This window comes from Plectrocnemia conspersa, unplaced genomic scaffold, assembly GCF_051122295.1.
Source record: "Plectrocnemia conspersa isolate PC_06_02 unplaced genomic scaffold, ASM5112229v1 ptg000010l, whole genome shotgun sequence".
Taxonomy (NCBI): Eukaryota; Metazoa; Arthropoda; class Insecta; order Trichoptera; family Polycentropodidae; genus Plectrocnemia; species Plectrocnemia conspersa.
In genome coordinates this window covers 19,076,870-19,088,874 of record NW_028277174.1, presented here as the reverse complement: position 1 = coordinate 19,088,874, position 12,005 = coordinate 19,076,870, and the positions used below count along the sequence as shown (strand labels likewise).

Below are 12,005 nucleotides of genomic sequence, written 5' to 3'. Positions count from 1 at the left end.
TCGACATCGAAGTGAATATTTGTATATGCCTTTTGCTGTGATTTTTGAAGTTTTTGATTACTATATATGATTAAAGTAGTATTTAAAGGACTCGCATTATGCAAATTCGTCGAGCCGGATAAGGAAGAGAGGTTATGAGCTCAGAGGGTTGAGATAAAGTCGAGGAAATGGGAGAAAGAGGTGGAGATATTCCGCTCCTGGCGGCGGGGGCTGGCGGGGCTGCGCCCCCGGCAGGGCAGACTCCCACCGCCGCCCAAGCTCGATGGTCCAGCGTCAGGGTTAGGGGTTCCACCAAGTCGCTGGTGAGACTAGAGCCCTGCAACGGCTTGGGGGCGCAACTACCCCTCAACGGATTGCTCTCGCCTGTGGCTCCGGCAGCTGCCATTGGAAAGGAGGTAAACTTTCATATTATATTGTTTAGTGTTGTGTGTGAGTGTGTAACTGTGTTGTAATACGTAACAAGGTTTAATGAAAATTAATATTTAACATACAGAGAGTAATAAAGAATGTAACTTATAGAGAGTAATAACAATAGCAACACCATTACAATGTATATCAGCATTTAAAAATAGGTATTTAAGGCAATATAGGAACAATAACCCTTTTTGCTTAATAATAAATTTGAAACATTTTATGATACCTCTGAGAACTATGTAAAATTATAAAATAATACTTTGTTTATTAAGATTAATTTTTTTATTAAACTTCTGCCTTAACAACTTGACTTAAAAATTATATTTATATTACTAAACGCGTAGTAAATTTTAAACCAATTTAAATCTCAATTTTGGGCTTATCACATAAAGTATTTCTTACCGTTTGATCATTGTTCTTATTGTATATCATATTTTATTGCATATGATTTTAGGGTTATGATAGTTTTTATAATGTATTTTCATATGAGGGATAAATAATCAACAACAGTAAACTCCAGTTTAATATTTTTTTTATAGCATACAAATGAAAGTTTTTTCACTCATATATACATTTTGATAGATAGTGGAATATAATGGAACACAAATATTAAATTTATATTTTCGTTATTATATTATTTTGTATAAAATTAACGAGCATAATTGCGTCAATTCAGCTCGAGCTATAAACTTTATAAAGTCTCGTTATTGCATTCATTCTCTGGTTAAATATAAATTTACTATTTTTTATTTTAGCTGGTAAGGAGTTTGTCGTTTTTGATACCAAATGCTGTCTTTCTCTATTTCAATATACTCTTTATACGAAACCAATGAAAATAATTATAAACGCTGAATAAAATTGCAATATTAGTTAGAAATTCGTCAATATAGGAGTTGGTTGTTTATTTTTATATTTCTCATATATTATATATTATTGCAGTGGGGATAAAATTTTTACTATATGTATATATTTAATATATTTTTAAGAAATATATATCTATATTTTGTTTCTCATCACTCGATGTTTTCTATATTATTAGAAATTTACCCAAATTTATGAAAGTTGATTTGTATGTATAAAAAAATGCAATATTGTATTTTTAATTATTACAGTAACTTTATATATTTATGAGGTGTTCATTTATTTTTTTACTATTTTTTTCTATACGTTTCATAACTGTATTTCAAGATATTTATTTATCTAAAATCTCTCTATGTATTTTGATTTTGTGTAGTGTACCGGCAACTTAAATAATGACGTCTTTAACAATGGCAAAAAATAAGTTAATTTCCATTGATCTATGGTTGTAAGTTTCAACCTCCTGCAGATTTTATTTTAATCTGTAGGGCATTCTAATTATCATTTCGAACACACAAAAAGATAAATCAACGTCTAGACAGTAAGGCTACACAAGAATGGAAAAGCGTGTCTAAATAATTGCGGTGATAATTAAAAATATTCCACATCCGTTCCGAAAAGTTATTCTCCCATTAATTTACTTAAAAAAACTACCCATATGCGCTAGAAAATACATTCTACTCTGCGCAAATTATTATTGTTATTCTATACTTTGGTTACTAACCACTGAAGGCATGAACCTATTTCGTGTGTGTCTAAGAAGAGATGCAGCTGCCTCGTAAATATCCTTATCAGCAATTCCCAAGAGCTGTCTTGGGAATTGCACCGAGTCAGAGTGGCACTTCTCGACAAATCCTAGCTTCTCCTCCGAAATCACAGCCGACAATAATACAACTCGACACGCTAACGAAGCTTTCTAAGACCTTTAAGACCCATTTCAACTCCATTACATAATAGCGGCATCTATATATCACTATATATGTATATATATATATAGTTGTTATCAGCTTTTCCGGCGATACATTGTATCGCGATCGACTTTTTGGACATGCCTGATTTATATAATATATACGTATGTATGTTGCACATGTTATATGTATACATGCTACGTAGATTTAACCGAATTTACTCTTACACAATGAAACTTCTCTGAAAAGTTCAGCTTTTAAATGTTTTGATTTACTTCGTTAGCAAGCTTAATTTATTGCCCTGTTAAAAAATGACGTAACTCTGTTTAAAAAAGGGCAAAAAAAGTATAGACGATATTTAAATTAAAAAGTTCACTTTACACATTTTTTAAATACATAAATCTTCATTATTCCTGCATGATACTTTTTTCATTCAAGAGGAGTTTTTTTGTATTGTAATCGTTGTTTAGAAAAACGAGACGTGCCAAAAGAAAACTAACTGTAACGAAATAATGTGTTTAATTTGAAAAGACAGCTGACATAAATATATACACATATGTTTTTGTAAAAATCGAAAACTGTTTATAAAAGTCTGTTTTTGTATAAACTCTAATTGGCATAATTTACTATTTATAACATTTAATACACTAATATCTTTGATCAAAAAATACTGACAGCTAATAATATAACTCAAATTAGTGTGTGATTTTACATGGTGTTATTGTACCTTTGCTTCATTAACTTTTGAAAATTCTTGTGGAACTCTGATTGAGGATCACTTATATATATATATATATATATATATATATATATATATATATATATATATATATATATATATATATATATATATATATATATATATATATATATATATATATATATATATATATATATATATATATATATATATATAATTTTATACTACTACTATTTATGTATTACGTATAATATTTGCTATCTCTTCAAAGCATTTACTTATGTAATATGTAACAGTAACTATAAAGACCATATTATCTTATTCTATAAAAAAATGTCTACATGACAAAACATAAAATATATATTTATATGTACGTTAATTCAATATCAATTTCACTAACATATTTTTTTATGCATATTAAAAAACATATGCTTGTCTGAAAATAAATATAATCATATTATAATAAAAATATTAGTGACTAGTTATAGGTCAAGGATGAAAATTCTGTACTAAACTATTTTAAAGTAAAAGTAAAAGTAAAGGATATGTATTAGAAATGTATTTTCCGGCTTATGAGAAATTAAAGCATAATTTTCTTATTTAATTAATAATTTCTACTCGTATTATTAAAGCTATTAGTTTTATAATGTACCATTTTAAACTCCGTTAAAGTTAATTTCCGTACCACTTTATAACCACATAATTAAATAGTCATTATACGTAACACTCACATATGTATGTTTATTCCTTTATTTGTTTCATGAATGAAAAATATAACATTTTAATGACATACCATTAAACCCCATATACCATTTTCGTGACGAGTTTCCGCGTGAAAATGGACTCGAAAATATATGACCCGAATGAATAATTAAATACGAGGTCATTCTAGGGTATGCCATGTGATTATTACACATTGTTTCATGTTTAACATACAGAAACATTTAAATAAATTTAAAAAAATATATATCATCAAAGCATTTCAGCTAAAGGTTAAATGATAATTTCTTGAATTTGATCAAGACAAAGAGATAAATAGATTAGCTCGGTATGGATTTTCATTGTATTAAGATGTCTTGAATGACTTGAAGGATTCGGTTGGTAAACTCGTATAAGCAAGGGACAACTTTAACCTTTGGGTCTATACCTTTGCATTCATACATATAAATGTCTGGATGTAGTAGTTTCCTGTCATTAACTTCTATGAAACATATTCATTGCGGTTTCTTGGTGAGCTAAGAAAGTATTGATTTCACCCATATATAAATTATGCATTCGATCTTATATGTATTATAAAATTAATTTAAGATGAAGGTAAACCATTGTATAATATAATATGATACAATAAAGGCTCACAGCGTCCTCTATATTTATCATATAAACTCAGTTAGTTTCCAACGACGTCACTGCGATATTCAATTAAATAGAATTCCCTATTGGTACGAATTTAACCCAAGTGTTAAATTGCTTTATAGAAATTGTATAATTTTGACTATGATTTGACTGACGATATAATCGATGGCTATAAAACAGTATTGTAAAACAATTTCTATTAATATTTAATATTATTTTTGGTCTAAATGTATTGTTTGTTACATAAATTCATAATACAATATCGATAAACCATTACCACTTTAAATTTATAGCAATACATGCAAACTGAATTAAATACCGCAGAGTTTTGATTGCTTCTTTAAAAATATTATATAATTTGCAATAAAATTCCTATTTTTGTTTGATTTTTACACACCAGCTGTAAAAACCGAAATAAGATTATTGAGATCAAGTCTGATAAGATTTGGTGTATAAAATACACATTACAAACAGAGTACGTGCTAGTTTGGCTGTTTGCTATCAATGTGCTCTGCCGTTGATGATAAATGACGGCATAATTTGGCACAGGCTCGAAATGAAAGTTGTAAATGAGCCAAAGAGGAATGAATTTAAGAATGTCCGGTATTCGAATTTATAGTAAAATTTGAGACAAGAATCAGAAGCTAATAATCAATAATAGTTATTAAAATCATGCATAATTAAACAAAGCGTATTGATACCACGAAAAATACTTGGATTTTTAAATATTTTCTTTTTTATGTATACATACGTATTCTATTTATATTTTGCTGCATGCAGTAACATATAAAAGGGTTTGCAAGAACTCGGTCTTTTTGTTCAAAAACATTGGCAAATTCTCGAGTACACGCTATAACGGAACGCATGTGAAGCTATGTAGTTATAATTGCGCATTGTTTGCAGTGTATCAGTATTCTGTGAATTTTTTCTCTTGTTTTATTGCATGTCACTGTCAAAACCATAATAAAGAGGTATTTGAATGTAGCAATTCTAATGCGCAAAAGGATATAAGTTATTTGTGGATATATATTTATATTGTATGTAAATACAACTTTTAGGTTCAGTGAGAATTTTCATAAATTCGCTGGATGTCGAGTACAAAAGGCTGTTCTCAAGCGATGACGTCCTGACCGCGACGCTTTAGAATTAGGGTCGCGATTCTGACTCTCTAAGATACTCTAAAGCTTGCAGCTGAAAATTGTTGAGCATTGATGGATTGTCGACATCACTCCTTAGCAGGCACAGATCTAGGGGGAGGGCATTAGCACGGGGGCGGCAAATATTTGCGTATAGAAAATATAAAAATGATAATACACGAACGTTTCGTATATTGTCAACACTCCGCATGTATTTAAGATGTTAAGCGACCCTTCGATGACATTGACAAATTACTGCAGACCATTTAAAATCAAACAGTAATTTCCGGCTCACATCACAATGCCTCTATATCCATAATCCAAAGCGCTAAAAAAAACTCTTTTTAAAAGCTTTCATCAGAAAAGTTTATAAATCTTGTCCCTCGTGTGGTTTTAATGGATTTATTCAAAATTGTTTAACTAATAGTTTTGAACGTTTTTTTGTTTTGTAAAAAATTAACGTTTTTTTGTAAAAAAAGGCGCGTTTGTGTTTATATTATTTCATTGATTTTTTAAATATTGCTTTTTTGATTTTGTAAATTAAATGTTTATAAGCATATTGGTTATTATTTTTGTATGAATATTTTTTATTTTTTATATTGGAATGCGAATTGCGAATGAATTGTTAAAAGTGACACGCGCTCCGCATAACAAAGCCGAGCATCATCGACGCCTAATATTTTAATAAATTTTGCATACAACCCTTGCATACAACCCTTCTCAAACATCACTCCCAAATCTTCGATGAAATTATTTCTGCTTATAACGCAACCGTAAGAAAATAACGCTTAACAAAAGTATCTAGAAAATATAATATACAATTTTTTTGCGAAATTCTGCATTTTTGAAGCAAAACATTCTAGCATAATAAAAGCTTTCTCTGAACATGCTTTCACATATATTTCTGATTGCGTAGATAAGTTTTTTGCCCCTTTTGACTGCTCATCTTTTATTCTTAAAATTATTAAGTATTTATTTTATATTCATTTATTTAAATCCTATGTTGTAACATGACAAGCGTGAACCCACTACCTTACAACGGAGTAATAAGTTAATAGACACATCTGAAATTAAAGTCCGGTAATTGATTTTTATAAACTAGTATTAATTAATAATCTTTGTCTCGTATATTTTATTGAAAACTATCGACAGTATTTGTATGCTTTAATACAATTCTACAAGATACACATTTAAGCCTAGTACTTTTCAATTTTTTTACTGCCTTTTTCCACTTTGGATTGTTATATAGTCGGCCTCGACATTTCGTCGTTTTCCCCTGCCCCAGTTTCACTACGCTTCATGTTAAAACCCCTTTTTATCTACTCCATCCACACCATGCACTTGTATTCACTTACGAATTTCTCTTCATCGCTCTTTATACTGTTTATATCGCTGATTTTCTTCTTAATACCGTTAGTGGTTTTTATTTACATATGCATATTGAGTTTATGAGCATATCTAGTTTACTAATTAATCAAATAATATAAAATAAACGAATCAGTAAAAATTATGTTTATTAGAAAATCTGCAACTAAAGTAATTTTCTTATATTGTATATAAATATTTGCTTTAAACAATATTTTATAAATTGCATCTATCCTTATTATTTTATTGTAATATTTTTTGTTATGATATTTTATCCAAATAATTTATGTATTAAACGACACTTAAGAATATTATAGATTTGTTTTTTAAGCTTTTTCTATATGGTATTGAATGATTAAAATTTTCTAAATACATACAAATAAACAATGAAAATAATCTGACACTGAATCGAAGATTTTACTCATTTTTTATTGTTCTTATATTAGATTTATTCATTCATTTCGTTACGCTATATAAGACAATCTAAAATTTTAATTTTCGTCAAAAACATATACAAATAATTATCCTTTGAGTTTAATTTTCGACACTTTAAGCATAAAAACATGTTTGAAATCTAGATAATATATTACCGACGATTATGACCTTACAATATTTCTAATTGACCTGTAACCCCTGGGTTTAAATCCCTAGTATTGTTCCATGTTTATTGTGTCTTTTAGATCAGAATTAGTGACTATTGTATAACTTCTCTCGATCATCACATATTAGATTTTCTTATTATTTTTTTCTAACCTCAAGGATAAATATCGTGATAATCTACTAAAATTAAGCTACGTTGTGTATATATTTTTATGCGTGATCTTATAACGCCTTTCGAAAAGATTTTTTCGGCAGTTTTTTAAATAGCTCACTAGTGACGATAAACTCCTTCCATTTTTTTTCTTTGCTATCAACATCACTACATTTCAAAGAAAGTTGCGATGAATTTCAACAGCAGTTTTTTCTTTCGCACGAAAGTTGCGGACCACTGAACGAACCTCGCTCTTAAGGAACATAGAAATTGTCACAGACATTTTAAGTGCATACTCCTCCATAACAATATTATTACTTTACGTAAGGAATATTCCTCATAGTTTTGATTATTCGCTGGTATATTTAAACTATCCTTCTTGAATAACCACATTTATTTATTTCAATTATATTAAAACTATCATTCCAAGACAGGTTACTCCAATGCGTCACGATGGTAAAAAATAAAATAATAAAAAAATATATAAAATATTAAAATTAAATTATACGAAACGGACCAAATTCTTGTAACTGATATAAAATAGATCAATGTGCAATGCCAGCGCATTAAGAAGCCGGATGGTGACAGCCAAAGGCGAGTCGGCTAGCGCGGACGTCCTGGCTCGGACGGACTTGAACTCAAAACTGTAATTCCTCGAGAATAATTTTACTGTCGACAGCACTTTTCAGCACATTAAAAAAATGTGACTTACAAATTTCTGCGAGAATCGTATCCTAACGCTCCTAAAAGAACGGTGCTGGGATACAAGAATGGATAATTTTTGAGCCAGGACGCCGGACTTTAATCGCAATGGAATTTACTTTTCAAGTACATTTAAAAATATTTTGTGTACCAAATATCGTGAGCGGCAGATATTAAGAGAATGCAAAAATATACATATAGCATAAAAAAAGCTGAAAAACTGTGATTCTGGCATTTGGCGACTACAATCAATTAGGAACTAAGTGTGACAGTTACTCCCTCGGCAATTATTTTTTTCTGGTATGGGAATATAATTATTTCTTTGTATAATTTATATATAAAGATCGTAAAATGTCACTGGAAATTTAATTCAATCGTGAAGCAAAGCAATAAAACATATGTTAAACTGACATTATTCTCGTCTCTTCTGATATTAAACCGCAGATGACCGAAATTTATTATTTAAATTAATTTTTCACGCAAGAAGCCCCTGATAAAATAATTTTATTGATGTAACTCTGTGTTCCGCGAAAATCACGCGGCAAAAAATGACCCATCGGTTAAGTGTTGTCGATGAATTCTGTGATATTTAAGTGAAGTTAAGGAAGTCCCGAAGGGATGAAATATTCTTTCGACAATCCACACACATTTAAGACAAAGTTTCATCTGACAAACACACCTGACGTGCATTACCTATCATTCGTTATTCGTTCTGTTATTGCACGTAACCTCAATATTTCCAACTTCACATAAGCCACGGACTTTTCAATCCACACACGTACCATACTTAGGACTAAGGGCTACATAAACACCCTGTATATTACACATGAACGCGTTCCCACAGGATTGCCCGCGTTGGCACCTCGCGTGGCATTTGTGCACATAACGCACGTACGCCAGCTTTTTCTCTCTTTTTATTATTTAAAACCATATTTAATATTAAAATTGCTCGCGTTATTTGCGTGCTTCGGTACATTATCATTTTAACAATTCTCGACACTGCCCCGTAAAGTACAACTCCTTCTTTAATATTTTTCGAACATTATTACTTGCGAGCCAACCGATCGCGTTTTGCTCGATGTAAATAATTCCATAAATAACTCTGTTGCACATTGATTTTTGTGACCGTTCGAAATTGGGTCGTGAGTGTTACCGTTGTTATTTATTCATAAAGATTATACACTAAATAAAAGCTTTGTGCCCAAAAAACGTTCAACAAACGTCATTCTCTTCGCAAATGTGGTGGATTTACCGGCTGCTCTATTTATGGAGGATTTTCGTAACAAGAATGAAATGTCGTATTGTGTTATATAGCTTATTCTTTATATAAAACCATCATGTTTGCTTGCACTGTAAAAAGAGTTTAGAAGTAGTAAGTTTTAATATAATTCATTCGCATTTATGAGTATTAAATTGATTATTTCTAGAGACGATGACACGTACTATTTGTTTATACTATAGTAAAAAATCATAGTTACTGCAATAGAAAATATATTTTCTTTTTTTGTTGCCATTGTAAATTTATATGTTGACTTTCAGTAGATTTCATTCTACAGAATTTGATAGTTAACGCTTGAATCAATATTAAATATAGATGGTTATAAGAGAAATTGTAGCAAAATAGTTATTTTAAAAAAAATGTAAGCAAAAACCATTATGTGGTTCTTACAAATAAAAATGTTCCAATATTGCCCCTTATTTAAATTATATTGCTATATAATATGCAATACACAAATATAATACCTTTCATTGATGTTTAAAATTAAAGTAATACCACATCAACGTGAAATAACTTGAATAAATTGTTGCAGAAAATATAATTTTATAAGTTTTAATTAAAAATGTTACCCCTCTCTGGTTAAAAAATAAAATAATGTCTTAATCGAGTATATAAAAGCTTTTCTGTCTGTAACATCTTTTATTCAATTATTCTATTATTGTATTACGCTTTCTTTGTATTCAAAGAGAGTTCCTTTGAACAATAAAATATTCAGTAATGTTTCATAATAAAATATTTATGAATAGTAAACATTTTCTTAATTATATAAACATTGTATACAAAAGTCCTAATGATACTTTATTAAGCGAATTATCCCAGAAACGTCGGTGTAAATTGTTGCATTAAAACTTGCGGCTGCTTTTGAGCTTTATTGGAGTAATTTGTGAGAAGCTTAACAAGCGATATACACCAGTACCGCTGTCAGTTAACAGGGAAAACCGCGATGTTGCTTACCGGTTGTGTTAATAGGTTAAAATGTACCCATACATACAAAATGTATGTATACTATAGAATTATCATACAATTTTTAATCAAAATTATTTATTAAAAAAATAATCATAGATCAATAATGTAAACGAATTTAAATATATTATTAAAAAAATACTTTGATAAAGTGTGTATATTACAATTATAATTGCATAGTTAAATATATCAAATATTACAATTTCTCAAAAAAACAACAAGAAATCTGGAATAATTTTGATTATTGAATACAGGAATATATATATTAAAAATTACATATATACATAAGTATTTAATTAGATAATAAATAAAAAATATGGTAACAAAAATCAATCTAAGAATTCGTTTAAAGTTAATACCGCTTGGTATTGACAATTTAACTTTTTCCATTTTCCACAAACAAATATAGATTGATTTTTCCGTCAGAGTAAAAAAAGTTGTTTATTTAAGTTATATATTAACATAAGTTCCTACATAAATAAATATGTGTAAGTATTATTATATACATTTTTTTATTGTTGTTGTTTATTACAGTAAAAATATTAAATATTAAGTTTTATACAATTTTTCAATTTCTTAAGCAAATATTTTATCACTATTTTGATTGACAATTCACAAAAAATAATATTATTGGACACCAAAAAATTTAATGAAACCTATAAAAATTGCTTATTGAATCTATAATTTTAAGTCATGAATGTATTTGGCAGGATAATGCTATATGTATTTTATGCTTTCGGTAAACTATAATTAATTTTAACTCTGCTATCAAAATAATAGTAATTTTTTAGATACATAGCTAAAATGTATCTAAAAAATTACAGATTTATAAATCTCAGACAACTTAAATTTACTCAACCTAATCTTTGGACTATTTATTATTTATTTTTTGATTTGGAAATTTTAAACAAAGTCCCAAAAGCATAAAAAAATATGTATAAAAATAATGTCATCCCGAAATTAATATGGTTTTTTATTGAAGCAAAAAATATTTTTATTTTATTTATTTTAAATATAATTTTCTTTTAAAAATGTAACCTTATTCCACTTCTCTGTCAATTTTTTAATCCCATTAGCATATAATGATAGACCCTTTTTCACATCGTCTGCATTTTGATTTTGTGGAGCAAGGTCGAAAGAATGAGGTGGATGAGATAAAACCTTCCAGCCAAATTCCTCGCATTGTTGTGTTTGTAAGACTTCTGACATGTGCAATATTTTTTTGACTTCCTCGTTCAAACAATCCAGCTGACCAGCTTATTTATTGTTTGGCCAAGTTTAAGAGTTTCTTAATGCACAATCCCCTTGCATTTCCACCATACAAACAAAATAACTTTTTTACAATGAACCCGGACTTCAAAGTAGGTTTTGCTCCTTGACCTTTAGATAAAAGATGTCTTTTACGAATATCGTACAACGCGCACTTCTCATCTTCGGTTATCAAATGATCAAGAAAAAGTAACCAGAATTAAGATATAGAAGCTCTTACGATATGCGGATACGCATCGACTAGTTTTTTTCGCTCAATTCGTTTGAAACCCATTCGTTTGAAACATATTGTATCCAAGCATATATG

The 12,005-nt window shown here is 29.0% G+C and overlaps 1 protein-coding gene across 6 annotated transcripts in view; it reads left to right on the top strand.

Moving 5' to 3' along the window:
* sei (potassium voltage-gated channel seizure) overlaps positions 1-12,005 on the top strand; it is a 131,151-nt gene that overhangs the window by 60,687 nt on the left and 58,459 nt on the right. For 4 of the 6 annotated variants that reach the window (XM_088194000.1, XM_088193998.1, XM_088193999.1 and 1 more), the window contains exon 1: positions 18-395. The exons of the other annotated variants lie outside the window; for them this stretch is intronic. In XM_088194000.1, coding sequence (XP_088050126.1) covers positions 168-395 — 228 coding nt within the window. In that variant the 5' untranslated portion in view covers positions 18-167. Of the gene's footprint in view, positions 1-17; positions 396-12,005 lie in introns of those variants that run through there. 6 annotated transcript variants of the gene reach the window in all.